At 41.1% G+C, this 27391-nt stretch overlaps 1 protein-coding gene across 1 annotated transcript; it reads right to left on the minus strand.

Moving 5' to 3' along the window:
* Positions 1–1814: 1814 nt before the first annotated feature.
* Positions 1815–24092, minus strand: PAPOLG (poly(A) polymerase gamma). Its single transcript, XM_075413561.1, has 22 exons — positions 24076–24092; positions 20686–20844; positions 20545–20611; positions 19811–19892; positions 19623–19732; positions 16516–16569; positions 15345–15456; positions 14612–14701; positions 13852–13990; positions 13626–13698; positions 13424–13544; positions 13041–13125; positions 12588–12641; positions 7816–7935; positions 7381–7490; positions 5844–5965; positions 5585–5754; positions 4587–4693; positions 4272–4510; positions 3380–3451; positions 2729–2785; positions 1815–1913 (listed from the first exon to the last, which is right to left on the minus strand). The coding sequence occupies exons 1-22, from the start codon at positions 24090–24092 to the stop codon at positions 1815–1817; spliced, it is 2259 nt and encodes a 752-aa protein (XP_075269676.1).
* Between the last annotated feature and the right edge of the window lie 3299 nt (positions 24093–27391).

Raw genomic sequence — 27391 nt, forward strand, 5'->3', positions numbered from 1 at the left:
CAGACTTGAAAATATTGAAATACCATGGTTTTAACACAGGTCACAAAACTGAGGTAACCATTTTATGAACTCAAGGTGTAGTTCTGCTAAAAGCAGCTCAAGTAACATGGGCCCTGTTTCTTAGTTTTAACCTGTGACTAAACTTAAGCCTTGCAGTCAAAGTTCTAGGTTTTTTGGAGGGGAGAAGGAAGAATAAGACCTCTCAAATGCACTAAGGCCAATTTGCTAAGAGATAAAATGCACTTGAAGCAAGTTGGAAACCAAAGGTAATAAGGAAAAAAATAAGTATTTTGTGATAAATATAGTTATGCTTTCTCCACGAGTTTAGAATACTAGCAGTAGGGGGAATGCTAGAGAATTAAGACCTTACAAGATATATGCCTCTTATTATTCCTTTACAGTCCTTTGGTCTTGTCCCTAGGGTTTTAGGTGGATGTTTAAGATGATCAGAGCTCAGAACTACTGTTTAAATCAACGAACTAATTTTAAAAGAATTCAGGGGTATCCATTGTCCACATAGCAAACTAGGACTTCAGCTGTCAATGCAGTTTACAAAGCGCACTATTCAGAGGGCATTAATTCAAAACCTGGAAATGCTGGAAGCAAGAAAGCAGTGTGCATAGTCTCCTCAAATTTACACTAGTTTGACATTATAATTTCGTAGAACATTTTTTTGTGGCACTGCCCCCCACCTCGCCTTACAATTGGTTTAGTTGTTTGGGGTTTTTAAGCAGATCCCATTTACATTAAAAAAAGAGACTGAAGAATTTAAATTTCTCTTTGGAAGACAGTATTTTACAGTACATACAAAAATACTCTGGAAAAAACATACAACTTCATTTACAAAAACACCAGATTATAAACAAATTACAATAGAGAGATAGCATAACATTTGTTTCATATGATCAGAATTTCTCCCTGCTTCTCAAAAAACCCTAATGCATTTAACCAGGTAAGCAGTGTTATCAGTTTACAGAATGAGACTTAAGACTACTACAAGTTTTCATGTAACATGTTTATCTGAAATCACTTTCTGCATGCCAGCTGCTTTGAAGACTGCAGCTTGCAGGTGGGTAGTAGTGTCACAACAGCCTTCAGCTGTGTGTTATGAGTTTAGCTTTACTACCCAGTGACAACAAAAAACCCTCAAGTCTCATGCTGGAGTAGACTTAAGACAAAAATTAGATAACGTGGCATGGGACATGTCTGTCATCTCCATACCTTGGTAGTATCCTCTGTTGCATTTTCTTCATTATTTAAATTATTTATGGGCCTCCATGGGAGACAATACTTGTGTAGTGCATGGCTGTGCTAGACAGTGGAAAGCTACTAGCTGAGGAAGCTGAGCACCATTGTGACAGATGCACAGGAGTGTATGTGCCAAATGGGAAAATAATTTAAGATAAGAACAGTATATGCACAAGAACTAGGAAAGCACAAACAAATACAAGCACATTCATACACACTTGAAACCAAAATGTGGTTGCAGTGACTAGTTAACCCTGTTTACATACATTCTGAATCCAAGTCACAGGACAGGCGGTTTTTTGTGGCTTTTTTCAAAAGCTGTTTCAGCTAGTGACAGTTAAGACTTTTAAAAAAGACTAATAAGGATAACTGTTACAAGAACATGCAAAGAATAGTTCAAAAGGAAGCAAGCATCTAACAACACTATAAAGTAAGACCATGATTTTAACTGGCCAAATTGCAGTATGGCAACAGTAGCCTTCCATACTTTGTTAGTAACTACAATACACATTGATAATATGGACCACTAAACAAGTGATTATAATCTTTACCTGAAGAGATACCAGCTACCCATTAAGGGTAAGTTTGATGGATCTTTTAATAATACGAATACTATTTGTTGGAACAGGAGATGAAGAATCAGGTAGTTCTTTACTGGAAAGCCTCTACAAAACACAAAAATGTCATATAAAAAGAAAGTTTTAAATTCACTATTTCAGAAGTAGCAGCAGATAAACGCTTTCCATAGCTGAATATAACATTCTTTACATACCAAAACAGTACAGTCCAAACCCAAGTATTTACAGAGAAGAATTTTTTCACCACACCACTTGTTTAGTCACCACCAGCTTACAGAGGAAGAGCATTTTCCCCTCTGCACGCTTCTTTCCTAGCATCAATTGAGATAATTATATTCCTGAGGGGGGAAATAAGTTGCAAGTTGCTCAACAGCATCATAGAGGAAGCTACCATTCTTCTCAGATCCATGGATCACGAAAACAGAATGTCTCTGCTGTCCAGATTACTTTCAGTCTTATAACCCTCAATTTCACAACATTCTACGTGACACAGAAGAGTTAAAGCCACTTATACACTTCAAAGTTTCCAAAGTCTTGTCACAGAAATCACTATGCAAGTATTTAAGATAGTAAGAGCTCAGATGACCGTATGGAAGATCTGCAAGGAGTACAGACCTTTTTTGCCTAAAAATGGCAAATCAGGAAAGAAACTGTCAGTGTGAGTGCACGGAAATATGGTTTTTCCAGTTTAATAACTTGAAAACTTTGGCTTCACTTCTGTAAGTAAACTTTGTCAGGTCATTGTTCAGCTATTCAATTTGGTGGAAGCACGATAGGCAAAAGCTCACCAATTACATAGAACTACAAGGTTTACAGGGATTATTAGTACATAAGTCTTTGTACATAAGATGAAAATTCTAGTTTTGCTTTACCTATGAACACAAAGGCATAATAAATAATACCTGTGATCTTGATGTGTTGATAATTGGAATCAGCATGGATTTTCCTCCAAGGACACCCTAAAAAGCCAGAAGGGATTTATTAGGCAGCCATTGTCAAATTCATGATTTGAGACAGCAAGGTCTGGCAGCTAGGATACTTAAAAACTAAATAAACAACCTCCACTTCGCTAGTGGTGGTGGTTGTTTTCTTTTTAAAGCCCTGTAAGCACACATACAGTGTCTCAGGTATTTCAGCCTTTGCTCTACCAACAAGACGACATCTCAATTTGACAGTGTGCCCTCTAGTTTTCTTCAGTATCAAGCTACATCACATCTAGAGCTCTCTATCCTCCCTTTGAGAGGCCAAATGCTTTAATCTTTGTAGTAGATTCACTGATGTAAACTAAAACAAGTGGTTTAATAAAAATAAAATCTGATTTCATGCACGGCAAGAAGCTAGATACTACCAAATCATCTAGTAGTAACATCTAAAAGATAAGTCATACAGATGTAATATTTGAGAAATGAAGACTGAAATAAGTTAAACCAAAAGGCGTCTTTTTTGTTTACATCAATAAATGTATGAAGTATTTATGTGAGGTAGCCTAGGCACTAGAACAGTCCATTCAGCTTTTCAGTTAGTCTACTGGGTAAAACCACTTCAAAAATTACATTTTCCGTAGATCTTCTCCTGACATCTTCTAGATTGCCACCATCTTTGAATGCTGAATCCTGGCCAGTTAACTAGAAGAATAGAATACTCAGACTTAAAATAATTGCTATACTAAAATTACCTTCATATTTAGATATAGCTTCCAGTCAACACATTAAATGTATTAGTGGCCATTCTTAAAACAACTTTTAGACAAGACTACTGTTACCACACAGGAATCTCAAGCCTCTCAAAAAGTCTTACTACCCAAACCTTGAAATATTTGATACTAGATAACAGTTCTGCAAGTTGATTCTTTACAAGTGTCAAAATTAAGGGTTTTTTTTCCCTAGTTGTTCTTTGCCTCTGTCTCAAATCAGAGGTCAAGCCACAAGAACAGCTACTTAAGGGAATTTATATATAGCAATAAAAAAAAGCATGTATTAAAGCTTCCACAAAACCAAGATTTAACTAAAAAGCAACTCCACAATGTCATTTGAGCAGCAGACAACCTATTGAGTAGGCTGTTGATTCCTAAAGCAACAACACTATCAATAGGCATTCAAGAATCATCTGCCAGAACAAGATTAGCTCATACTTTTGTATTTATAAGACTCATATCCTCTTGATTTTGAGATAATTTTTTTCCGAATTGTTTTAAGAACTGCTTCCAAAGGAGCAAGCTCATTGAGCAACTGGTCAGTGGAGTAATATATAAACACAGTAGTATTTAGAGACCCTGCCACCAGGCCAGAAACAGTCACTAGTGCCAGATCTTGCAAAAAAATAGCTATACATTTAGATTCCTGAATCTGTTGGGGATGTATATGTTTCTTCTCAGTTATTTCATTCATTGTACACCAACAATTAATACTATTTCAAACCTATCCTGGCCTAGCACCACTTCCTTACCTTTTCTCTATCTATTGCTTTTTTGGGGCATTCTTCTGACGTAGGTGAATGAGGTCCTTTAGAGGTCAGTGAATAAGGTCGTTTAGGTGCAGCATTCCTCAGATCTGTAATGGGAGTCCTACTTAATTCATGCTGTCCTTGGATAAAATGTGCTCTGAATTGAGAAGTTTCGTTGTGTCCTGGAATGGTGCAACCAATTGGAGGTCCTGATGTTCTTAATGCAACTGCAGCTTCCATTTCTGTAGGAGACACTGAGCTTTTAGAGTTCAGCCATGAAATTTAAGACTGCATTCCACCCACTACTTCAATACATACTTGAATCAATAACAGGAATTGAGAATCCCTTAGATGCTGATGGCACAGTTACATGAGGTATCTTCTCTCTATTGTTAGTGCCATTAGATCTCTGGTACAGAGTATTTCTGTAAAAGTCAGATGCTAGAGTTATAAAATGCTAGCTTATAAAATACTACATATTTCATTTCCAGAAAGTTCATGCAAGCCAAACATCTACCTTCTTAGCTCATTATCTCAGCTTTACTAAACAACACAAACTCACAGACAATCAAAATTTTGCTGAACTTCAGACCACGAATCTAAACTAAGCATTTTCTTTAGTGAGTCTCTATGTACTGGTACTGTCTTCCAGCTTAGTATATCCAGAACATTCACCAAAAGCAGCACGGAGTATCTGCTCTACCCGTATGTGTACCAAATTTTTTTTTTTTTTTTTTTTTTGCATGCTACTCCTGCAGTACCAAACAGTCTGCACACAGCAGGCATTACACATTTGGTACTATTGGGCTATTACTCCCAAGGTTACTTATTCCTCCTGTGCTGAAGTAGCTCATGGACAAACAGACTTCCCAGGAAGTGACAGGCACTTTACTGCCCGAGTTCTCATACTGCTCCAAAGTCAGCTCTTGCTCTAGCGTTCCTGTGATCAAGATCAGCACTTTATTAAAACTTAACACTGTGTAGCATTAGCCATACTTTCTGTTAGAAAGAACAGTTGCGAACACATAAAATACTCAGCTTCAAGTTACACAGTAACCTAAAAGGATTTATATTCAAACCAAACAATTTCTCTGGTATCAAGTTGTTCTTCATTCCTATGTGTTCAGGTACATTAATTTTTTCAAGGATTTCTTTAACCTATCTCCTGCCACATGCCCAAAGGAGATGCCAGCTTTGTTCCCGAAGCCATTAGAACCCTCCATGCTTATGATCCATATAGATTCTGTCAAGAAATCATTCACATTTTGAGTCAGTTAAAAGCATCTTCTTCACACTTCTAAGGTTACGGTGCTAACCTTTCTATCTCTGCTGCAGAGGTGTCCAATTTAGATATCTTATTTAATGAAGACAAATTATATGGTGTTCTGGAGTCCCTGTCTCTGGAATTGTCCAAACAGCTTCCATCCGAAGAAGTCCTTTTGCACTGAAACCCACTAGAATTTCGACTAATATCTGGCATGCTTTGCTGAAACAACAGTTAAAAAAATAATGAAGTCTTCAAGTAATTATTAAAGCAAAAAAAATATTGCTAGAAGAGCCAAATTATTATTATACCTTCTTTCTTTTCTGTAAGGTTTCTGCAGGCAAAAAATAGTGAAGATGCTTTCTCTTCACATGAGCTGCCTCAATCTTCATACCTTCCTTCAGCATGTTGAGGTTGTTAGCCTGCCTGTAAACTAACAGGAAATTTAGTGTTGTAGCTTATATTTTTGAGCCCAACAACCTGAAGTTAACCTTTGCTCTCTAAAAATATTCTCTTAAAGTCAAAGAACATGATAAAAGCTTTCTTGCACACAACTACTGGTCACTCCCACATTTGCCAAAGTATTTCACACCTCTCAAGAAATAGCTTTTCTGTTCAATCTCTCTGGATTCAAACCCTATATCCGAAACATACTATAGGCTGTGCTTCACTAAACTAAGAGCACACAGCTATACTAATAAAGTTTGTGCAGAGAAATAAATGATTTAACATTAGTTCTAGCCTCCTAGGAGTACATAAACCATGTTGACGTCATTTACATTTGCCACAAGATTGAAACAGTGCCACTGGATGTAATGTACAAGACAAACATTGGTACAGATAACATGGCAAGTCTGAGGAAGTCACCTCTGCCTGGCTTGAAACTCAGACAAGAGTTTTGATGGAATTTTCTGTGCTTTTTTTCATATCCCAGAGCATGAGCTAAAAAGAAGGTCAGGTTTTACTTCATTTACTCCGGTTGTCTGAGCAAGACAACAGACAGCTCATGCTGGTACTATGGATAAACTCTTCATCAGTGCAAACAAACATTTAAAGGAGTCCACTGTTTAGAACTCTTTGTCCAAACACGCCACTTCAGAAGAATAACCCGATTTCTTTAGTTCTTCATTATAATAGCGAGGTGCGAACCTGACAGCACACACATGTGAGCAGTCAGCTTGGGAAGAATTAAACAGGTAACAGAAAAGAGCTATACTTTCAAATGACTCCTCACCACAAAACCCTTTTCTTCTAGCATTATCTATCAACACTTGAAATATTACTTTGTTTCTACATCTATCAAAAGTAATAATGGAAGATGAACATGAAGGTTTACATGCAAGACTGCATGCAATTACAATGTGACAACTCATTGACTTGCAAAGTTCTGAGATCATATCATATACAAACTATTATTTTGGGAAAATACTGTCAACAGTTATTAACAGCTTATTTTAGAGCCTGATACAGTTAATTCCCACTTTCAAAGTTCACTGACTGACAACTGTTTTTGACAAGTATAGCTACACCCGGTAATCTCCTGGCTTCACATTTAACTGTCCACTTCATGAAATGCAATTTCGCTACGACTGTTAACACTATGATCTGCAGAACTGTTATTTTCCATATGGTGTATGACACAGTGTAGTACACACTTCTGTTTCGAGATGAACTCACTTTGCCAAAGTGTCAAAATAGTACATTTTTAAAGCTAACCTTCTATACATTGCTCTCTATAGAATTATCTGACAGCTAATACCAGAAAGAAGCACAAATCACTTTGTGAAGCAACTTCCCCTAGAATACAAAAATTAAACCCTACAAGACTAGAGCAGAATATATGCTTACCTGTATCTGTGAATGACTGTATAACATACGTCAAATCAATATTAACACTTTCTGCATTTTCCACTTTCCTAAAAACGATTCCAAGAAACCACATTGACACATATCCACTCCTAAAAAGACAGATTCAAAAATCTATCATTTATGCAGTTATTGGGATGCTAGTATCTACTCTCAAGAGATTAAGCAAAAGAGTTCAGCTGTATGCGGCAGTTAAAGATTAGAGTCAGCCCATACTTCAGTTCTCAGTCTTTCTCTCTGAAGTTCTCCCTTCTTCAAACAGATCTTACATGCTCAGAACCTTGCCTGTCAGAGCTTGTACCTACAAAACAGTAGGTACGTAACTGAACATCTCTCACAGATTAGCCAAGGTGAATGAATAGAAACAAGTTACAATACATTGGCCAGACCCTATTTCAGAAAAATAATGAAACTCACTGTTTACAGAGTTCTTGGTTGCCAGGGAAAGACTGGGGCTTTACATGTGCAATCGTTATAAATTCATTCCTCTCCAAATTTCCAACCAGCACACGAATTTTAGACTCGACAAGGCCAATCCTAATAAGAAAAGAGATATTTACTCATTTTTAACTGTGGCATTTTCCAGTGACATTTGAATTTTAAAGTTTCCAAAGGCAGAAGTAAACAAATTTAACTTGTACTCTTCACAGTTCAGATACAACATTTCAAGCTATAATCTATGATGAAAATATCAACAAGCAGATCCCAGCACCTCTGGCTGCATTTTGAAGTGCAGCAAAACTCCTTTTTACCCCAAAGATCAAGGACAAGAGCAGTTTAGAAAAAGTTCAAGCACAACTGTTCAATTACACCTGAGTAAAGATGCAATTCTTCCTGCAGACTGATCAGTGAAAAGAGTTTATCCTCTTCAAGCCAAACTGAAAAAATTGCGTTCCTTAAATAAACAAATGATCTAGTCACAGTCTCATCAGAAACTTACCCAAGAAATGAATCACGATCACAAAGTCTCTTACATCACAGAATGCTTTGGGTTGGAAGGGACCTACAGAGGTCAGCAGCAGTGAGCAAGGGACATCTTCAACTAGACCACATTGCTCAGAGCTCCATCCAACCTGGCCATGAATGTTTCCAGGGACGGGACCTCCACTACCTCTCTGGGCAACCTGTTCCAGTGCTTCACCACTCTCACTGAAAAAAATGTCTTCCATATAAAACCAGTCTAAATCTACCCTCCCTTAGTTTAAACCCATTGCTCCTTGTCCTGTCAGAACAGGCCGTGCTAAAAAGATTGTACCCTCAGCAAGTTTGCTGATGACACCAAACTGGGAGGAGTGGTAGATACACCAGAAGGCTGTGCTGCCATTCAGCGTGACCTGGACAGGCTGGAAAGGTGGGGAGAGAGGAACATGATGAGGTTCAACAAGGACAAATGCAGGGTCCTGCCCCTGGGGAGGAACAACCCCATACACCACTATAGGCTTGGGGTGGACCTGCTGGAGAGCAGCTCTGCGGAGAGGGACCTGGGTGTCCTGGGGGACGACAGGTTAACCATGAGCCAGCAGTGTGCCCTGGCTGCCAAGAAGACCAATGGGATCCTGGGGTGCATCAAGAGGAGTGTGGCCAGCAGGTCGAGGGAGGTTCTCCTTCCCCTCTACACTGCCCTAGTGAGGCCCCATCTGGAGTACTCTGTCCAGTTCTGGGCTCCCCACTTCAAGAAAGATGAGGAGCTACTGGAGAGAGTCCAGCGGAGGACTACGAGGATGGTGAGGGGAGTGGAGCATCTGTCCTACAAGGAGAGGCTGAGGGAGCTGGGCTTGTTCAGCCTGAAGAAGAGAAGGCTGCAAGGGGACCTAATATATGCTTACAAATATCTCAAGGGTGGGTGTCAGGAGGATGGGGCCAAATTCTTTTCAGTGGTGCCCAGCGACAGGACAAGGGGCAATGGGCACAAACTGAAGCACAGGAAGTTCCATCTGAACATGAGGAAGAACTTCTTCCCTCTGAGGGTGACGGAGCACTGAAACAGGCTGCCCAGGGAGGTTGTGGAGTCTCCTTCTCTGGAGATATTCAAGACCTGCCTGGACAAGGTCCTGTGCAGCCTGCTGTAGGTGACCCTGCTTCAGCAGGAGGGTTGGACTAGATGACCCACAGAGGTCCCTTCCAACCCCTACCATTCTTTGATTCTGTGATTGTCCCCATCTTTCCTATAGGCCCTCTTCAGATACTGGAAGGCTGCAATAAGGTCTCCCCAGAGTCTTCTCTTCTCCAGGCTGAACAGCCCCAACACTTTCAGCCTGTCCTCACAGGAGAGGTGCTCCAGCCCTCGGATCATCTTTGTGGCCCTCCTCTGGACCCACTCCAACACATCCATGTCTGGGTCTCCAGAGCTGCATGCAGGACTCCAAGTGAGGTCTAGAGCAGAGGGGCAGAATGCCTTCCCTCGACCTGCTGGCCACGCTTCTTTTGATGCAGCCCAGGATACGGTTGGCCTTCTGGGCTGCGAGCTCACATTGCTGGCTCATGTCCAGCCTTTCATCCACCAGTAGCCCCAAGTCCTTCTCTGCAGGACTGCTCTCCATCCCTTCATCCCCCAGGCTGTATTGATACCAGGGGTTGCCCCAACCCAGGTGCAGGACCTTGCACTTGGCCTTGTTGAACCTCACAAGGTTCCTGCAGGCTCACTGCTCAAGCTTGCCCAGGTCCCTCTGGATGGCATCTCGTCCCTCAGGCATGTCAACCCCACCCCTCAGCTTGGTGCCATCTGCAGACTTGCTGAGGGTGCACTCGATATCACTGTCTATGTTATTGATGAAAATGTTAAACATACAGACCCCTGAGGGACACCACTTGTCACCAGTGTCCTTTTGGACATCGAGCCATTGACCACTACCCTCTGGCTGTGACATTTCAACCAATTTCTTTTCCACCAAGCAGTCCACCCATCAAATCTGTATCTCCCTGATTCAGAGAGAAGGATGTTGTGGGGGACTGTGTTGAAGGCTTTACAGAAGTCCAGATAGATCACACGCATAGCTCTTCCCTTGTCCACTGATGCAGTCACTCTGGCATAGAAAGCCACTATGTAGGTCAGTCAGGTCTTGTTCTTGGTAAAGCCACAATGGCTGTCTTGAATCACCTCCCTGTCCTCCATGGGCCTTAGCGTAGCTTCTAGGAGGATCTGTTCCATGACCTGCCCAGGCACAGAGGTGATGCTGACAGGTCGGTAGTTCCCAGGGTCTTCCTTTCCTCCCTTTTTAAAAATGGGCACAATGTTTCCCTTCTTCTAGTTACCAGGGACTTTGCCTGACTGCCCTGACCTTTCAAATACCATGGAGAGTGGCTTGGCAATGACATCAGACAATTCCTTCAGGACTCTGGGATGCATCTCAGACCCATCAGGTCTCTTCATTTAAATAAAGCACTGGCATTTTACCCTTTTACCTAAAATATTGCTAACTTTGAAAGCAGTCAGAAATCTGTACATTCTTCAAAAGTATCTTATGTTGATGAACAACAGAGATGTGCTACCTATTCCCAAATCCATTCAAGAATTGGTGAACTAAACATGTTCTTATAGCAGACAAACTGAAGCAAGTTTATTTTCTGATATTTAGTTTTCCCAGATGCAAAACCAAGCCCCATTTGCCTCCATTTCTGTCACTACAAAAGCATCAGCTTTTACTGAAGCCAGAACTTTCCTCATCTTTATCGTGAGATACAGTAAGCTTTGTTTACTTAAAAAAAATTTTACACTAAGAATTATTTGGCTCTAAGCCCTCTGCCCATAACTCCTTGTTGTACACCTAACTGACCGACATCAAGCTGCAGCTGATACATTTTAAGTAAATGTATTAGGAAGTTCAGGGAAAAAGTATTCTCTATTAGAGCTATTTTTAAACATTAAGTAAGCTGTCTTTCACAGATAGCACAAGAATTCAGCAGTTTGCCTTAAAGCGCAAGCCAAACTTTGAAGTATAACCAAGGTGCCCTCAGAGCAGGGGTCTGTTATACAGAGCTATTTTCCTTGCTTACTTGAGCAAAGCATGCAAAGTACTCATTTCTTAAGTGAGGTTAAGAAAAACACATGCAGTACCTTAATTCCTCACCGTTTCCCCTTATTTCAAGATTCAGTTATTCAGTGCATTCACATAGGTTGAACAAGTTATTATTGGCATATCTTCCTTCAGACAGTGACAAATATCAGGGCCTAAGCAGTGATTTCCTTTAACCACAACTGGGATGGTTCTCACATTAAGTTTCACAAAGTAGATCAGCACTCCTGCAATTTACCTATCCACTACCAAGCATGCTGAAATGATAATTTTCAGCACTAAATGCAAGATGTCTGAACACATTACTAGATTAAAACATAGTAAATACAATTTATCAACATTCAGATGCTCTGCGCAGACAGGTTTTACCCAGAGTAAACAGCCTTGTTTCACTTCACTGGAGAAAAGTAGGTTCTGGAACAGGCTGGCTGCACAACGAGAGCAACTTACTATTGAGTGCAATCTAGTCCTAAATTAAATATTACATCCAGTAAAAGAAAAGTTATGAAATCAAGTCTTCTAAGGCTCTAGGACAGTGGTCTTCAAAGTGTGGGGGGTGTGTACCCCAGGGGGTGCACAGGACAATTCACTGGGGTATGGGAAGAAATATTACAACTTCAGTAATGTGTATGTAACTTCTAAATAAGTAGATACATGTTGCAAGTACATGTTCAAAAACTATTTTTTTTTAGATAGGAGTGCACAATCAAAAAAGTTTGGAGACCACTGCTCTATGAGTCAGTAAGAGATCCAGCTCTCCAGCATCCATTACGCATCCAATTACATCAAGTAATCCCTGTTTGCTTCAGCCTCTGCAACAAGGAGCATCTTCCTAACTGAAGTAGTATTAGGTAAGCAGTCTCCTTAGACCTCTTGCATCTGCTTTTGCAGATGATGCAGAGCATCTGACCTTCAGGCACACTAACCCTCTTCGCTCCTTCTCATCATGACTCAGATCTTTAGGTTGACTTCTTAAACCAGCAAGATATATGTTAACTTCCCTTCATGAGAAAGCTTCTAATTCTGCTGATGAACTGTCTACTTAACTTGGTACTGTATTCCACGTCTAGTTGCACAGTTTAATACTTAATTTGTTAATACAGTTAACAAAAATACAGTGCAACACTGAATTCAGTTTCAGTTATGTATTGAACCCACATCTAAAACAAGACTTACCACTCTAAGTGATGCTCTTCAGTAGAGGCACTAGCAGTCAGCACAATATAATGTCTAGAAAAAAGGAAAATTAATGTACTAGCTCAGGACTTCATATTCCTTCAAGTGAAACCAAAACTGCCTTCTATGTACAGAATATGACTTCCAGACATAATAGATTATGTCCTATGTTCAGCGCAGTATTAACTGAAGAAAAACTGATTACATCCTTTAGAATTGCATTCTACTATATTTGAAGTATCATAGTTGACTTTTTCTAATAAAAAACACTATCAGTGACATAACACACACAGTTTTTCTATCTTCCTTGTCCTTACCCTTACCAAAACTCATATGACTACCTCCATTTTCTGCATACCAACATTAATGCCATCTTCTTATTCAGACTGCAAGTTAACTATGCTACACAGTAAGTAAATAATTTCAAGTTCAGACAACAGATTTAATACATACTTGTACTTCTGAAAGAAGTTCAGTGGTTCAAAGAGCTTTGACCAGTCTGATTTGCCTTGAAGAATCTCATTTGTAACTGCAAGACCTACAATTAAGTTTGAAAACCTTATTACCATTTTGTTTAAGAGTAGCAGAGCATGATACAAACTTTACAAGACAAAGGTTTTTAACAGTAATTAACAGAACAAAAAGCAGGAATTCCCTTGGCACAGTGCAGGTCTACTACAACAGTTCATTGTAAAACTAGTCCCTTGTTGCCTGCAATGGGCGTACTTCCCAAAAGGGCAAAACACCTCGCAGAATATAACTGATTCAGATAATGTGGTTTCATATAGCAAGAATTATACTTTTTAATCAGCTAATAAACATGGAAAGAACTTTACCATGTTTGAACTCCTCTACCATTACTGCTCGCGTTGATGTAGATACATTGTATGTAGAGTTTTGCTGTGGATAGGCTGGGGTGATGATAGGCATTACATGATATCGGTCTGCTGGGTTCACCTATGACATTAAAACAATTTTGCTTAGCATCAGTTTAAGTTAGAATAAAGTTTAAAGGCTTTGAATTCGATGTCTACATACCCTAGGGTCCCATACTGGTAAATTAAGATTGCTCTCTTCGGGTTGTTTCAGCAATACAGGATTTGGCCATTCCCTATATAAGAAAAGCCAGTAACTAACTGTACATTTAAAACTCTGTCATGTAACTCAGGGGAGGACTGAATGTTGTCCATGTAAATCTTTTATAAAGAACCATCCCTAGAAGTGTTACTTCTTTATGCAAATTAAAATAAACAATAGCTCTTACCATTTTGAAAATACCAAGAAGAACTTGTTGACAAGAGTAGAAGCCAAAGCATTTGGATAGAGTTGACATGTTCTTGCTACTAGCATTGCCCAGGAAACCCCACCAAGAAATCCCAGCATGTTGGAGTAAATGCCACGTCCTAGAATGGATGCATTGTAGTTTGCCTGTAATCTTTCAACACCCAAGCATATTCCTTCAAATTTACAGCACCAATTTCAGAATCTATAGAATACTTAGTAGACTTCAGCCTCAAAGTCAGTTATTTTTACAGTGCAGTGAGGCCATAATTGTTGGTCCTTACAGTGATGAGAACAAGAATCATTACCACACTACTTCTCAAAATACTGGTACTCTGAAATTTGCCTACGCTGCTAACAGCTTCGCTCCAGCTTCCCTTAAGAAAGTTCTGCCACTCTTCTAGCACTTACTCTAGCCACATGCGCAAACAATATTTTCTTATTCCTTATGTATCAAGCTTTCATACTTAACTTGGCATTTTTATCATTTGTAGTCGGGCTCCTGATACGCAATGCAACACCTTGTCTTGTAGACACTCCCCTCTCCTCCCCATGCTACCCCCATTAAAAACCACACAGAATCTACCACATGGGCAGACCTTGAATTTGAACTAAACACAGCTTTTAGTGTAAAAACTGTCATTTAAACAGCTATCCAAAGCTAAGTACTTCTAATGGTCTTATTTTTTCAGCATGAGGTACCTCTGAAAAGTTCAAAGATCGTGAACAACCACATTACTCACGTTTTGCCCACAGTTTAATTGCACGGAGTGTGAGCCGGAAGTTCTCTTTATTTGGCACTAGATGTAGTATTTCATCAGTAACTCTGCAGCCTGTAAGAAAAAAAGTACAGAAGTGCCTAGTTACAGGTACAAGTCAATTTTATGCTATACTGGATCAACAGCTTACAGTTGAATATTAAAGCCCATGAAAACAAGTTTCAACTACTTGCTTTGTATTATCTTAAAAATTATAGATTACCATAACATTCAATATCACTTCAGGTAACCGGTGCCCTCAACAGCTTTTTTTATAGTTTAGACTATAGCCAACACCTTTCAATAAGGCCTTCCTACAGGATTCTGAATGGCAGGTTTCTTTTGACAACCAGGAACAATTAAACCAGTCAGCATTAAACAGGGAGCAAATTAGGCTTCAGGTACTTTAAATATCTTCATTGTTTTTCATGAACTACAACACATTCTTCTCTATCAAGTGCTCTACCTATTCATCTGAAGCAGTTTGTGGCACACTGGAACAATGCACACACTCTGATCAAGAAACACAAAATACAGGTCTATCTGAACACACAACTCCTTGAAACATCTAAATTTAAGTCCACTTGCCACCTCCATGGATCTGAAGTATACAGGACACCAGTTTCTGCATCTTGTACAGAAGTCTGGGTTGCATAATGTGCATTCTATACTAATTTTAGTAACACTGTCTTTTAAAAATATGTGCAAATATGCTTACCATTTAAGCTCCGTATACATCTTATATCCAGGCTTCTCAGACACGAGTCATCTCTGAGATCAAGATTATCAGAAACAGTTTGCATAGACAGTCTTGCAAACACAAGATCAATCTTAAGAGGAAAAGAAGTGTCAGCCGTGGGTTAGAATGCTGCACTGTTTGCAAAAACACCACACTAGTGAGGGACAGTTAGTCAAATGTAAAAAGAGTGGTTAACATTTGTATTTAGAATTATGTGACTATCGATACATCTCCCAAGAGTTTTATTTGCCAGAAAACTCAAAAAAATTGCTGTAAGTTGCATACTTTATTTACAAAACCTTCATTGCACCCCCTCTTTCTTTTTAAGCTAGGGAAAGGAAGGCGTTTTTTTAAGTTGAAAAGATACTCTAAACTTAGAATTTCCATTAAAAGGGAACTTAAAATTAATCCTAGAATTAAGACATAAGTTCGGTCACTTCAGCCATACTTCAGTAAAGCAGATAGCGTTTTCTTTATGCACTAAGCTCTTTTGATCCTGCAGTACCTGGTTCTTAGTACAGTCTGAGGCAAGAAAATTATTCTGTGAATGTCTATACCAGATAAAGGCCACAAAAAAGTCATTCAAGTGTCTTCACTTGAGATACCAAGCACTATTCACTGTCTAGTATGTATTCAAGATACAAGGATTGCTGTAGCTGACAAACCTGCAGCAGTCAAATGAATACTTTTCATTTTCCAGATTGTTTGTCTCCTAACCACTTCATTTTTTATTTGCAACAAAACATTTAGTCTGCTCACATGATTCATACAGTGAACTACACTATGCAGCCCTTTGTAGAAAGCTAGCTTGTCAGAGCTAAGAACAGTCAGCAGGGACACTTGTCTCTATTCCCCCTCTACACAATCCTCACAAGATAAATACTATTCAATGTAGACTACCCTGGCAGATTTAAAAAATATGTCGCTGATGTTCCCATGCCTGCCAGGCTTCCTAGAGTCTTATTTTCCGATCAGGTCCCATTCTACTGCAATGTCTGCTCCTGGGATAGACTGTGGTCAGCATATTTAAAGAGGTATTTAAGATGCCAATAACCTTCCAAAAATAGCACAGTCACAGGTCCCTGGAGAAGGTATCCTATTCCAAAGCAAGAAAAAACAATTTACTCAAAGAAAAAAATTCAATGCTTACCTCAATGCCATCAAACTCAAACTTGACAACTGGTACATACGCATCTTCAACTGCCTGTAAAGGAGAGGATAATTGTCTAAGAAAACACCTTTTGCTACTTTAACATTTTTCCTAAACTACAATACAGTACAGAATTTACAATGCAAAATACTCAATATAAAGACTGAGTTGCTTCTGAACCAACAAAACTGTTTATAAGCTGCAAGCATTCTAGCACCAATACAGTACTGACTAGCTTTAAAAAGTTATTTAGCCAAGAGATTCAGAGGCTGATCATGTATTGTAACGAGCACTCAGAATCACAGAATCACAGAATCACAGAATAGTAGGGGTTGGAAGGGACCTCTGTGGGTCATCTAGTCCAACCCCCCCGCCGAAGCAGGGTCACCTACAGCAGGCTGCACAGGACCTTGTCCAGGCGGGTCTTGAATATCTCCAGAGAAGGAGACTCCACAACCTCCCTGGGCAGCCTGTTCCAGTGCTCCGTCACCCTCAGAGGGAAGAAGTTCTTCCTCATGTTCAGACGGAACTTCCTGTGCCTCAGTTTGTGCCCATTACCCCTTGTCCTGTCACTGGGCACCACTGAAAAGAGCTTGGCCCCATCCTCCTGACACCCACCCTTCAGATATTTGTAGGCATTTATAAGGTCCCCTCGCAGCCTTCTCTTCTTCAGGCTGAACAAGCCCAGTTCCCTCAACCTCTCCTCGTAGTGGAGATGTTCCAGTCCCCTCACCATCCTTGTAGCCCTCCGCTGGACTCTCTCCAGTAGCTCTTCATCCTTCTTGAACTGGGGAGCCCAGAACTGGACACAGTACTCCAGATGAGGCCTCACCAGGGTAGTGTAGAGGGGAAGGAGAACCTCCCTCGTCCTGCTGGCCACACTCTTCTTGATGCACCCCAGGATCCCATTGGCCTTCTTGGCAGCCAGGGCACACTGCTGGCTCATAGTTAACCTGTCGTCCACCAGGACACCCAGGTCCCTCTCCGCAGAGCTGCTCTCCAGCAGGTCCACCCCAAGCCTGTACTGGTGCATGAGGTTGTTCCTCCCCAGGTGCAGGACCCTGCACTTGCCCTTGTTGAACCTCATCAGGTTCCTCTCTGCCCAGCTCTCCAGCCTATCCAGGTCACGCTGAATGGCAGCACAGCCTTCTGGTGTATCTACCACACCTCCCAGTTTGGTGTCGTCAGCAAACTTGCTGAGGGTACATTCTAACTCTTCATCCAGGTCGTTGATGAAGAAGTTAAACAAGACTGGGCCCAGTACTGACCCCTGAGGGACACCACTTGTCACCAGCCTCCAACTAGACTCAGCGCCGCTGATGACAACCCTCTGAGTTCTGCCATTCAGCCAGTTCTCTATCCACTTCACCGACCACTCGTCCAGCCCACACTTCCTCAGCTTCCCCAGGAGGATATCATGGGAGACTGTGTCGAAAGCCTTGCTGAAGTCAAGGTAGACAACATCCACAGCTCTCCCTTCGTCTACCCAGCCAGTCATGTCATCGTAGAAAGCTATCAGATTGGTCAGGCATGATTTCCCCTTGGTGAATCCATGCTGACTACTCCTGATAACCTTCTTTTCTTCCACTTGCTTGATGATGGCCTCCAGGATAAGCTGCTCCATCACCTTTCCCGGGATGGAGGTGAGGCTGACCGGCCTGTAGTTCCCTGGGTCCTCCTTCTTGCCCTTTTTGAAGATTGGAGTGACATTGGCCTTTCTCCAGTCCTCGGGCACCTCTCCAGTCCTCCAGGACCTCTCAAAGATGATGGAGAGTGGCTCAGCAATGACATCCGCCAGCTCCCTCAGCACTCGTGGGTGCATTCCATCGGGGCCCATGGATTTGTGGACATCCAGATCGCTTAAGCGATCCCTCACACAGTCCTCCTCGACCAAGGGAAAGTCGTCCTCTCTGTAGGCTTCTTCTCTTACCTCCCGGGCCTGGGATTCCTGAGGGCCAGTCTTAGCACTGAAGACTGAAGCAAAGAAGGCATTCATTATCTCTGCCTTCTCCGCATCCTCCGTCACCAGGACACCCGCCTCATTCAGCAGCGGCCCCACGTTGTCCCTAGCCTTCCTTTTGCTGCTGATGTAGTTGAAGAAGCCCTTCTTGTTGTTTTTGACATCCCTTGCCAGCTTCAATTCCAGGTGAGCCTTGGCCTTCCTCCACAATGAGCTATCAATATCAGTGGTTGTAAGGTACTTACCTTGGCAATGAGGAAGAAAAGTAACGAATTTCTGTAGCTATATTACTACTGGTTAACATCCAGTCTAAAACATTTTGTCCACATTTGACAGTGTGTTCTAGTCTCCTGTATTTTCGTTTTCCACCGTGCCCGAGATGCTGTCAGCTACCTTATGGGATAGTTTTCAGTTTTGTAGACCGCTTGCTAGAACTGACACAGCCCACAGTCTGTTTCATGGTGACGTTCATTTAAATGAAGGCTCATTAGCTATGCACATGAAGTCTTTCAAAATGTCTGCATAATGAAGACTAGGCCAAGAGCAACACTTCTCAGGAATTCAGTTCACAACATATGCACCTGAGGGTGATTTTACAAAGTAGTTTTGTATGTTCACAGCACAGCTCCTATGAACTTTAAGTAAAGGCGACTGTGCATCCCTTCTGCAAAGTCTCAGGCTGAGTAGCCAGACAGGAACACGACCAGAGAAGAATGACTTCGAGATCTTAAAGTACATCCAGAGGAATTCCATGGCAAAGGTACCTGACAGAAGCCTTTCCATATCACATTTAATTTCCTCAGTTCTCAGGCTGCACCTTCCTCTTCCTGCATGCCATTACCTTATTTCCTAGCCCCTTACTACATCTAAGATTATAGGAAGGCTCCTAGAGACAGCCTTGCTTTTTGATACAGCTGACTCACTCCCAAACCATGGGTAGGGAAGTGTACCACCAAGATTCTTATGTGATGTACAGTCATTGCGGAAAGCAACAAAAAGTTTATCTTCAACATTTTCCTGCTCCATAAAATAGAAGGTGCTCAGAAACAATTTCTTGTTTGTATTTTGGCTTGCAAGACATTCATGACCAATACGAGTCTTTAACATGAATATTCTTATTGTAGAAGCCATACAATAGCTTACTCACTCTCAGATTTTTTATTTTCTCCTGATGTTTTAGTTTTTCAAAGAACGACTGAAAAAAATCCGATCTTTCCACATGTCTAGGAGCAACACAAACAGCATCTATATCAGCACCTGCAAAGAGATTCCATTTTTTCTGTTATTGTTGGAAGTCATTTTCAAACATTATGACCAGACAACAAAAGTTTCTACCTTTAGTGTGTACTCCAAGCCTGTAAGAACCAAAAGTAAATATTTTGCCACCAACATTTGCTACTGCTGAAGGGGGAAGATTCTGTGGGTAGAAGAGAAAGTCTACTTTAGAACACAAGATACACATTGACCTATGTGCAAGTTTAACTAGCACACAAGTTATTTGGAAAAGCTACAACAGCCTCTATAAACGGATGTCTTCTCACTCCCATACCGAGTCGTTATTCTAAAAGATCGATACTGTTTTTTCTGAAGCAAGTGCTTGCAACTCAAAAGATGAGTAATGTAGCAGTCCTGTCATTAGTTTACACAAATTAAGACCTATTATTAGTCTTCCCTGCGGCAGAGGCACATAAATTAACACAATCTAAGAGCTATACAAAAGGCAAGTCTAGTGTAATAATTTCAAACTAGATTGAGTGTTGTAGGCTGTTTAGGGCAAGATTAGTGCCTATTTAAGATCCATCTCACCCCACAATATGCTCTTTCAGCTTTGTTAACCCCTACAAGTCAACTGATATGGCCACTTCAGAAATTTATTCAGTGCCCCAAAGACTTCAAGATCTTGATCCAAACTATTTTTTATACCTTATTTCAATGGCAGTTACTACAGCTCTCCTTGATACTTTAGAAGTTAAAAGTTGAACTTCAGCATAAATCCTTGCAAAATGGCCTTTAAAAGAAATAAAAAGGCTGCAGCTGTTTTGACAAGAGCATATAAAAAAAATTCTTACCTTGCTCTCACCAAGTTCTGAAATCCATTCTTTAACCAAGTTATTCAATTTACCAAGAACAACCAGCCTGTAAAGAAAATTGATGTTAACTTTGCCTTAAAAAAGCCCAGGAGGTTAAAAAATGTTGCAATCTTGTTATACCTATGATTCAGTTCTTCCTCATCTTCAAACACCCCAAATGGCTTCATTGCTTCAACTAGCTTCTGAGTATGAATGCAATCTACATCCTTAGGAGGAGCCAAGCTAATCGGAGAGGTAATTCCATAGTGCCTTTGAGGCTGGTTCTGCAGCCTAGAAGTACTGTGGGAGAAAACAAAATACTGAAGACTGCACAAAAGCAAAAAAACCACAACATCACTGGAAAACACCCTACAGTTTACAGGTTTTCAAATAAACTTCTACTCTTTTACCCAGCATTAAGAAAAAATGAGAAAAAAAATCCTGCTAATGATTTTTAGATAACTTGACCTTAGAAGTTACAACTACTTTTTAAAAAAACATTTGTGGGTATAAGAAAAGATCCAAGTTGCTACTGTCTTAATACAACTTATTTGCATTGCTCTAGACAGTTAGAACTGATCACCAGGAAACAAAAAGGTTTGAGATCCAAGGGTGGCACTACATAGAGCAGAAGTTTTGGACACATTTCTGTTTTGTATCAGTTTTGATTTAAGGATATTCCCATCAGCTTCCTGCTAACTTTAAACAGACAATTTAACATTGGCTTCTTTTAGATAAATCTATTTGCTGTGCTTCTACTGATCCTGGAAGGGCATTACAGTGGATTCTAGAGGAAGGACATATAATGAAGTGTTCTGTTAAACATAGTTGATGCAGTAAATTCAGTATTACCTTGGTTTTGTTTATGGAAGAGTATGAATAAAAACATCAACCAAGCTGCAGCTAATGTTGCTAGGAGAGACTTGTACTCTTAAAAGATTGTTCAATTTGTATAGTTCAGAAGCTTAGCTCTACATACATCTTTTTTTTACCTAAAGCCAAGAGACATACGTCAGCGTATAAAGCAGCCCAAGTTAAGCTCTGTTTGTAGAGGATGTTCAAATCTGGTTTAGTTAGCTCACTGCCCAGTTAGGCTGAGCAGGACACCAGGTACCTGGGTTTGGAAGCCCACAGGGCTACTGCCCCTGGAATTCCAATTACAGCAAGGCATAATTTCTGCCTCAAACTCTCTGCTTGCCCTGTGCGTTTAGACTTACTTGGAGTCAGAAGGAGCACAGGACTGACACGGCAGGACAACATTAAATTAAAGGCAGCATTAGCTGTTTTTGTTACACAATAGAACCCTTGCTTTAGGAAAGGAAAAATGGAGGAAAAAGCCCTACTTTGCATTATCAGCTGAAACCGGGAGAGGAAGGAATGGGACAGGAGATAAGAACTATACTTAATGGATCAAGGGTTTCTACAGAAGCACTAGTACCAAAAAGGGGAGACATTAAAAGGTCTATACACCTCATCATGTTTGTCAAAGAGTCCATATCCAGACTCCAAGGCTAAAGGGATTAATTATGCCATTATTCAACTGGGTATTTTTCTACTTCATATATGGACAACTTCAAATATTAGCTGGGTTAGCGCAGAGATGCTTTTAACTATTGAAGGCATCTCACCCACTTCAGCTAGAATGTGATTAGAAAATGCTCAAAGGACAGCTTCAACATGATTTCAAAAAAAAAAAAAAAAAAGCTTACTAAAGTTCCTCATTTCTTGTTGTTGCCTTTACTCTTCCATGGAAGGAAGATGGATTTCTCCTCTCAGAGTAGCTTTATCCAACTACAGATGCACCTTTTAGTCATCTAGTGGGTTGTTTTCTCCCCCTCCTCTCTATGAACTCATTTTTCAAATTTTCTTCTACATGTTCTCAAAAAAGCTGGGGGTTTATTAGGACTGTAGTCCTATCAACTAGTACCCCCAATCAGAACGGCTGTTTACTTACAACCTTGCCTTGTTTATAGGCATTGTCAACTTCCACTTCATAAGTAAAAATATTCATAATGAATATTTCCCTTCTTATATAATTTACATAACAAATACAGAAGAAAAGCCTATGTTTAACTGCTGTGCATTACATCTAAATTAAAACACCTACAGCAGCAGCTTCCTACATTTCGTGTATTACTTGCATTGTACAACTTGCATTTCAGAAAGTCTGCACAAGACAAGAATGGGTTTTTGACTTAGCTAGCGTTCACGATCTTTCCAGCATACAGAAGGCCACCATCTGCCTTTCACTGACCCGTTCTTCCTATGGACACTGTAACTGATATTATCCTTTATGTCAGTCTCTAATTACATATATCAGATATTATTAACATTATGTTCTTTTAGTCAATAGTAGATATTTTTCAGTTGCTTGCATGATTACTGAAAGTTTGATCTCACAACTTAACAGCTGAGGAAAATAGGACTTGGAAAGTTTTATCGAGAAAGTGACTTATGCCCAACAGAATTTCTTCCCCTCTTGAATTAAAAAAGAAAAAAAAAGGAAAAAAAAAAAAATCTTACTTCTCTCTCTCTCAAGCATATCAGACTGCTAGGCATATTACATACCAGGTATAAGAAAAGAGATAAAGCAGCATACATGGCATACTATCTATTCATCCATCAGCCTTCTGTTTAAATGAGAAGTCTGTTGCAGTTTAACATTTCACTGACTCTTGCTACGATTTGCCTACCACAGTGAACAGCTCCACCATATTTCTGTTCTTATAGATCCTAATTCTATAAAGACATTAACTTAAATTGATTAATTCCAGGTTTTGTCACTTATTTATAGCTCTACAAAGCTGCAAGCTATTTCTCCTGCATACTCTGGGGGACAACAGGTAAGCTGACACTATTGCAGCTCAAGGTGTTGCCTTCAGCTATCAGTGCAGTACATGAGCATTGACCACAAACACATTTCCTGGACTCATGAGGTCAGCTTGCCTCGAGCTGGATAGGAATTTATCACTCCAGCCTCCTCTTGGGATGACTGGAAATCACCTCGTAAGCCACCAAAATTGATAGTACAAAGCACAAAAAACAACAAACAAAAAAACCTAAACAAAAGCAAACCCCAACCCTGTGACCTTCACTGAAATAACACCAGCTACACCTTTCATTCCTATCACGCAAACTCAGGCTAAAAAAAGCCTGCAGACACCTGCTGGCAAGTTCAAGCACCTTGTTCTTGACGCCAACATTCGGAGAAAATCACTTTTTTTCCCCCCCTCGTTTACGCTGGCTGCGCAGCCCAAGCCCAGCTTGCAGCCCACCAAGCTGTTGCTAGGTTACAGCGACAACACAACGCCAAGATAGGCACGGAGAACCACACCGAAAACGGGGGCTCCCGCAGCGCCCTTAACCCGCGCCCACACCCCCTGCCTTCACACGGAAAAGGTTTACAATTTATTTTAAAGGCGGTTTTTCCCTGACAGGAGGCAGGTTTCCCGCCCCGCCAGTCCCCTCAGTTGGCTGCGGCGGGAAGAACCCCTCAGGGAGACAGGAGGGGAGAGGAGCCGGCCGCCTCACCCGCACGTCTCCTTCATGGCACGCACCGCGTAGCCCGACCCGCAACTGCCGCCCAAAGGCTCGCGCCCCTTCTAGCCGCCGCGCCACCACTGCCTCCTTCCCGACGGGCACTGCGGCGCCCAACCAACGGGGCGGGGGAGCGTACTCGGCGGGGTGGGGCTTGGCGGGCAGGCCTCGCCCCCACCGCCCGTCGCCCCCTGGCGGCTGTTGGCGGCGCGCAGCTGTGAGGCGGTCACCCTCCGCACCCCGCCGCCCCTCGTCTCACGGGGACCCACGAGCCCGCCTCGCTTGGCGGGTCACGAAACAGGCTAAGACGCAGCTGCAGCGGAGCAGATACTCCCCGTGGCCCAGACCGAGGGATGCACAAGCTGCTCGTTTCCTCGCAGGAGGGAGGAGGCGGGCTGGTGAAGCAGGGTTGCTGCGGTGGACGCCTGCTGAGCGGGTGGCGGGGCGGGATCTCCCCTGAGGAGAGGCTGCGCGAGGAGGGGAGGGCTGCCTCCCGCCCCCGGCCGAGGGAGGTTTTCTTACCTTCAAGATGCGCCTCGACGTTTCTGCCAGCCGCCGTCCCGCTCGGAAGCTGGGGGGAAACTCCTCGGTCGGCCCCTGCCCCCGCGGGACCATTGCGTGGGGAGTGAGGCGCTGACAGAGCCCTTGCAGCGGGGCGAGCGCCGAGCTGCCGGTGGGGCGGGGCGGGACCCGGTGGTGAGCGGGGTGGCCTACTGCCTGAAAGTGGGTCCCGCCAGCGCGCCTTCCCTTCCAAAAGGGGCTCGGGGGCATTCCAGTTCACGTGCCACCTTCCTGACACCCCCTTTCAGAGAGAGGAGAGGTAAAAAGACAGAAATTGCTCTTGTATTGGTTTGTTCTCATCCAGTAAGCGCTGAAGAGCAAGCTAAGTCTCGCTTGACTTAAGCTGGTGTGGGAATGACAGCAGACGGTTTTGAGTACTCAGCATAATTTATTGCCATGTATCGTTTTGGGCTAACATAGTCTATGCCAAACTGGGTATTAAAGCAACCAAAATACCAAGACAACATTCTCCTGCACTATGGCATTTAGACGGTGATTCTCTTCCCACATTCGAGCCTGCAAAAAGTTAAAAGTAAAACCGTAATGCTTTTGTAAAGTTGAATAAATCTTTGGGAAAAAAGTTGCTTCCCGATGGCCTTGATGCCTTGCCGTATCAGAGCCTTTCTCTGAGATTAGCACATTCATACCTTCTGTACTTTTCTGCATTGTCTGTAGTGCCTTTGTTGAAGTAATACATATTTAATCTTGCAAGATACTTTAAAGAAACATAGACTTAATTTTTGATCTGAAGTTTCAACAAACTAACAAAACAAATGTTTGGTGGTCAGACACGAAGGTAGTCCTATCAGGATAGCCTTACCTACTCTACTGAAATAAATTCATGCTATGGAGATTTAAGAATGACTTTATTTATTTATTGAATAGTTGCATGGCAGTACTTGCGCTAACATTTCAAAGTCCTTGAAAGTCAGATGCTTCTACAAGCAGTTGCACTGTTAAAGCAAAAATTAAAAGGTTTTCAAGCAAATTTCTGGAGAGTTTTTTGTTTAAACCTCTTGTCATGCCCTTTTTATTCTCAGAGGTTTATCATGGCTTTCTTTAACATTTTATGTTCATCACAACACTACTGTTGTCCTAGAATCAGGAAAACTATTGCTTGTATACTGCCCCTGTTCTTTTCTCTCAGTTTGCTACTGTTCATTTTGTGTGACGAAAACACCTGCCTTTATTTTTTCCGAGTTTAGATGGCTGACTAGTAAGTTCTTTTTATCTGTTTCTGCTGCATGCTTTAGTATCGCGATGGTAGCTGCATTTGCCTACAGATGTAAGTGCTGGAATGTTTTTAATGGAGAGGTGATACCTTTCTTTAAATCACCTGCAACACTTAGGAAAAAAATTAACAGATCTTCAAGCACACAAGTTTTTCCTCAGGTGCAATTCTAATGTTAAATGGAAATGAAGACTAATCAAGCTTAACTTCATTGCTTCAATCGCATAAATTATCAAAAAGGCAGTACGTGCCTGAGAAACAAATGGCTATAACAATGGATGAAGTGAGATAGTTAGCTTGTAAGTTCTTATAGTGGCTAGATCTTGAATAAAGAAATAATTTATTTTTAATGGAAAAAGGATGGTTATGAAGTGCTAAGCAGTAGTTCGATAGCGCTCCTGGTATTTTGCTTGAGTTTAGGGATTCTAGTTTCCAGTATTATCTTTTGAAGATACTTGAGAGTCTTCTTCAAAGGATAAATGGGAAGACTAATTGGTTTGCTTATTCTGTGAGTAACACTATTTTCATAGAAATCAAGGCTCTCTTGTTGTTTGCTAGCTATTTATGTAAAATTATTTCTAATGTAACTGTTGCATTCTACCTACATAGTTTCTGCAACACAATCTATAGCAGTGGCTAAAACATACTGTGTTTTAAAATGTGTAGAATTTGGCAAGAGTTCATTTCAAGGTAGTGCTTTCCTCTACTGCGTGTGTTATAATAACTTTAAAATACTTCTGTGTAGTGCCTGATATAGAAATGCATGATAACCAGTTAAATACTCCTAGCTGGTGCTGTTTTTTTGGTGTGTGTATGTGTTATCCAGATAGCACACTGAAAAAATGAAATCTATTATTTTAAGAGTGATGGGTGGAATGTTTGGGGTTTATTTGTAGTGTTTTGCTTTTTGTTTTTATTTTATTTGCTGGTATGTTCTAAGGGAGAAAATACTATCCGTAGCATAAATGAGGTGATACCTGAGCACTTTTAGTCTGCTGGAGGGTATTACTGATTTTATGGAGATGTGCTTTGTAAATACATAGGCTGTGTGTTTTCCTATGTCCTAGTCTGTATATATTGCATTTTAATTTCATCTGTAAAGTTAATGGTAGTGTGATGTGTTTTGGAAACCACTTGTGGGAAAATGTGTGTTTGATAGACTTCTAAAATACAACAGTCTAAATGCATATTCCTGGCTGAAATAGGACAGCTATTCCTAAGATGTCTCTGTGCTCACTATAGATTTTGCCTTTATTGTTTCTTACCTCTTTTCCCCTCTGGTCTATTTAGCTGCTGTCCTGTATTCCATAGTGAGTATTTGCTCGTAAATGCCTGTCCCTTTTCAGGAGAAGGTGGCAATCTTGTCCTTCTGTTTGTTTTTGTTTTTTTTCCTTACAAACTGTTCTTGTCTATTCAAAGTGATCTAACTAGGTTTTTGCTCGGTTGTTGTTCAGGCTAATATTTTAAACATAAGTCTTTGCCAATTTTTGTATAGATAAGTCAGTTCACATGTCTGAT

Source organism: Opisthocomus hoazin, chromosome 2 (assembly GCF_030867145.1).
Source record: "Opisthocomus hoazin isolate bOpiHoa1 chromosome 2, bOpiHoa1.hap1, whole genome shotgun sequence".
NCBI lineage: Eukaryota > Metazoa > Chordata > Aves > Opisthocomiformes > Opisthocomidae > Opisthocomus > Opisthocomus hoazin.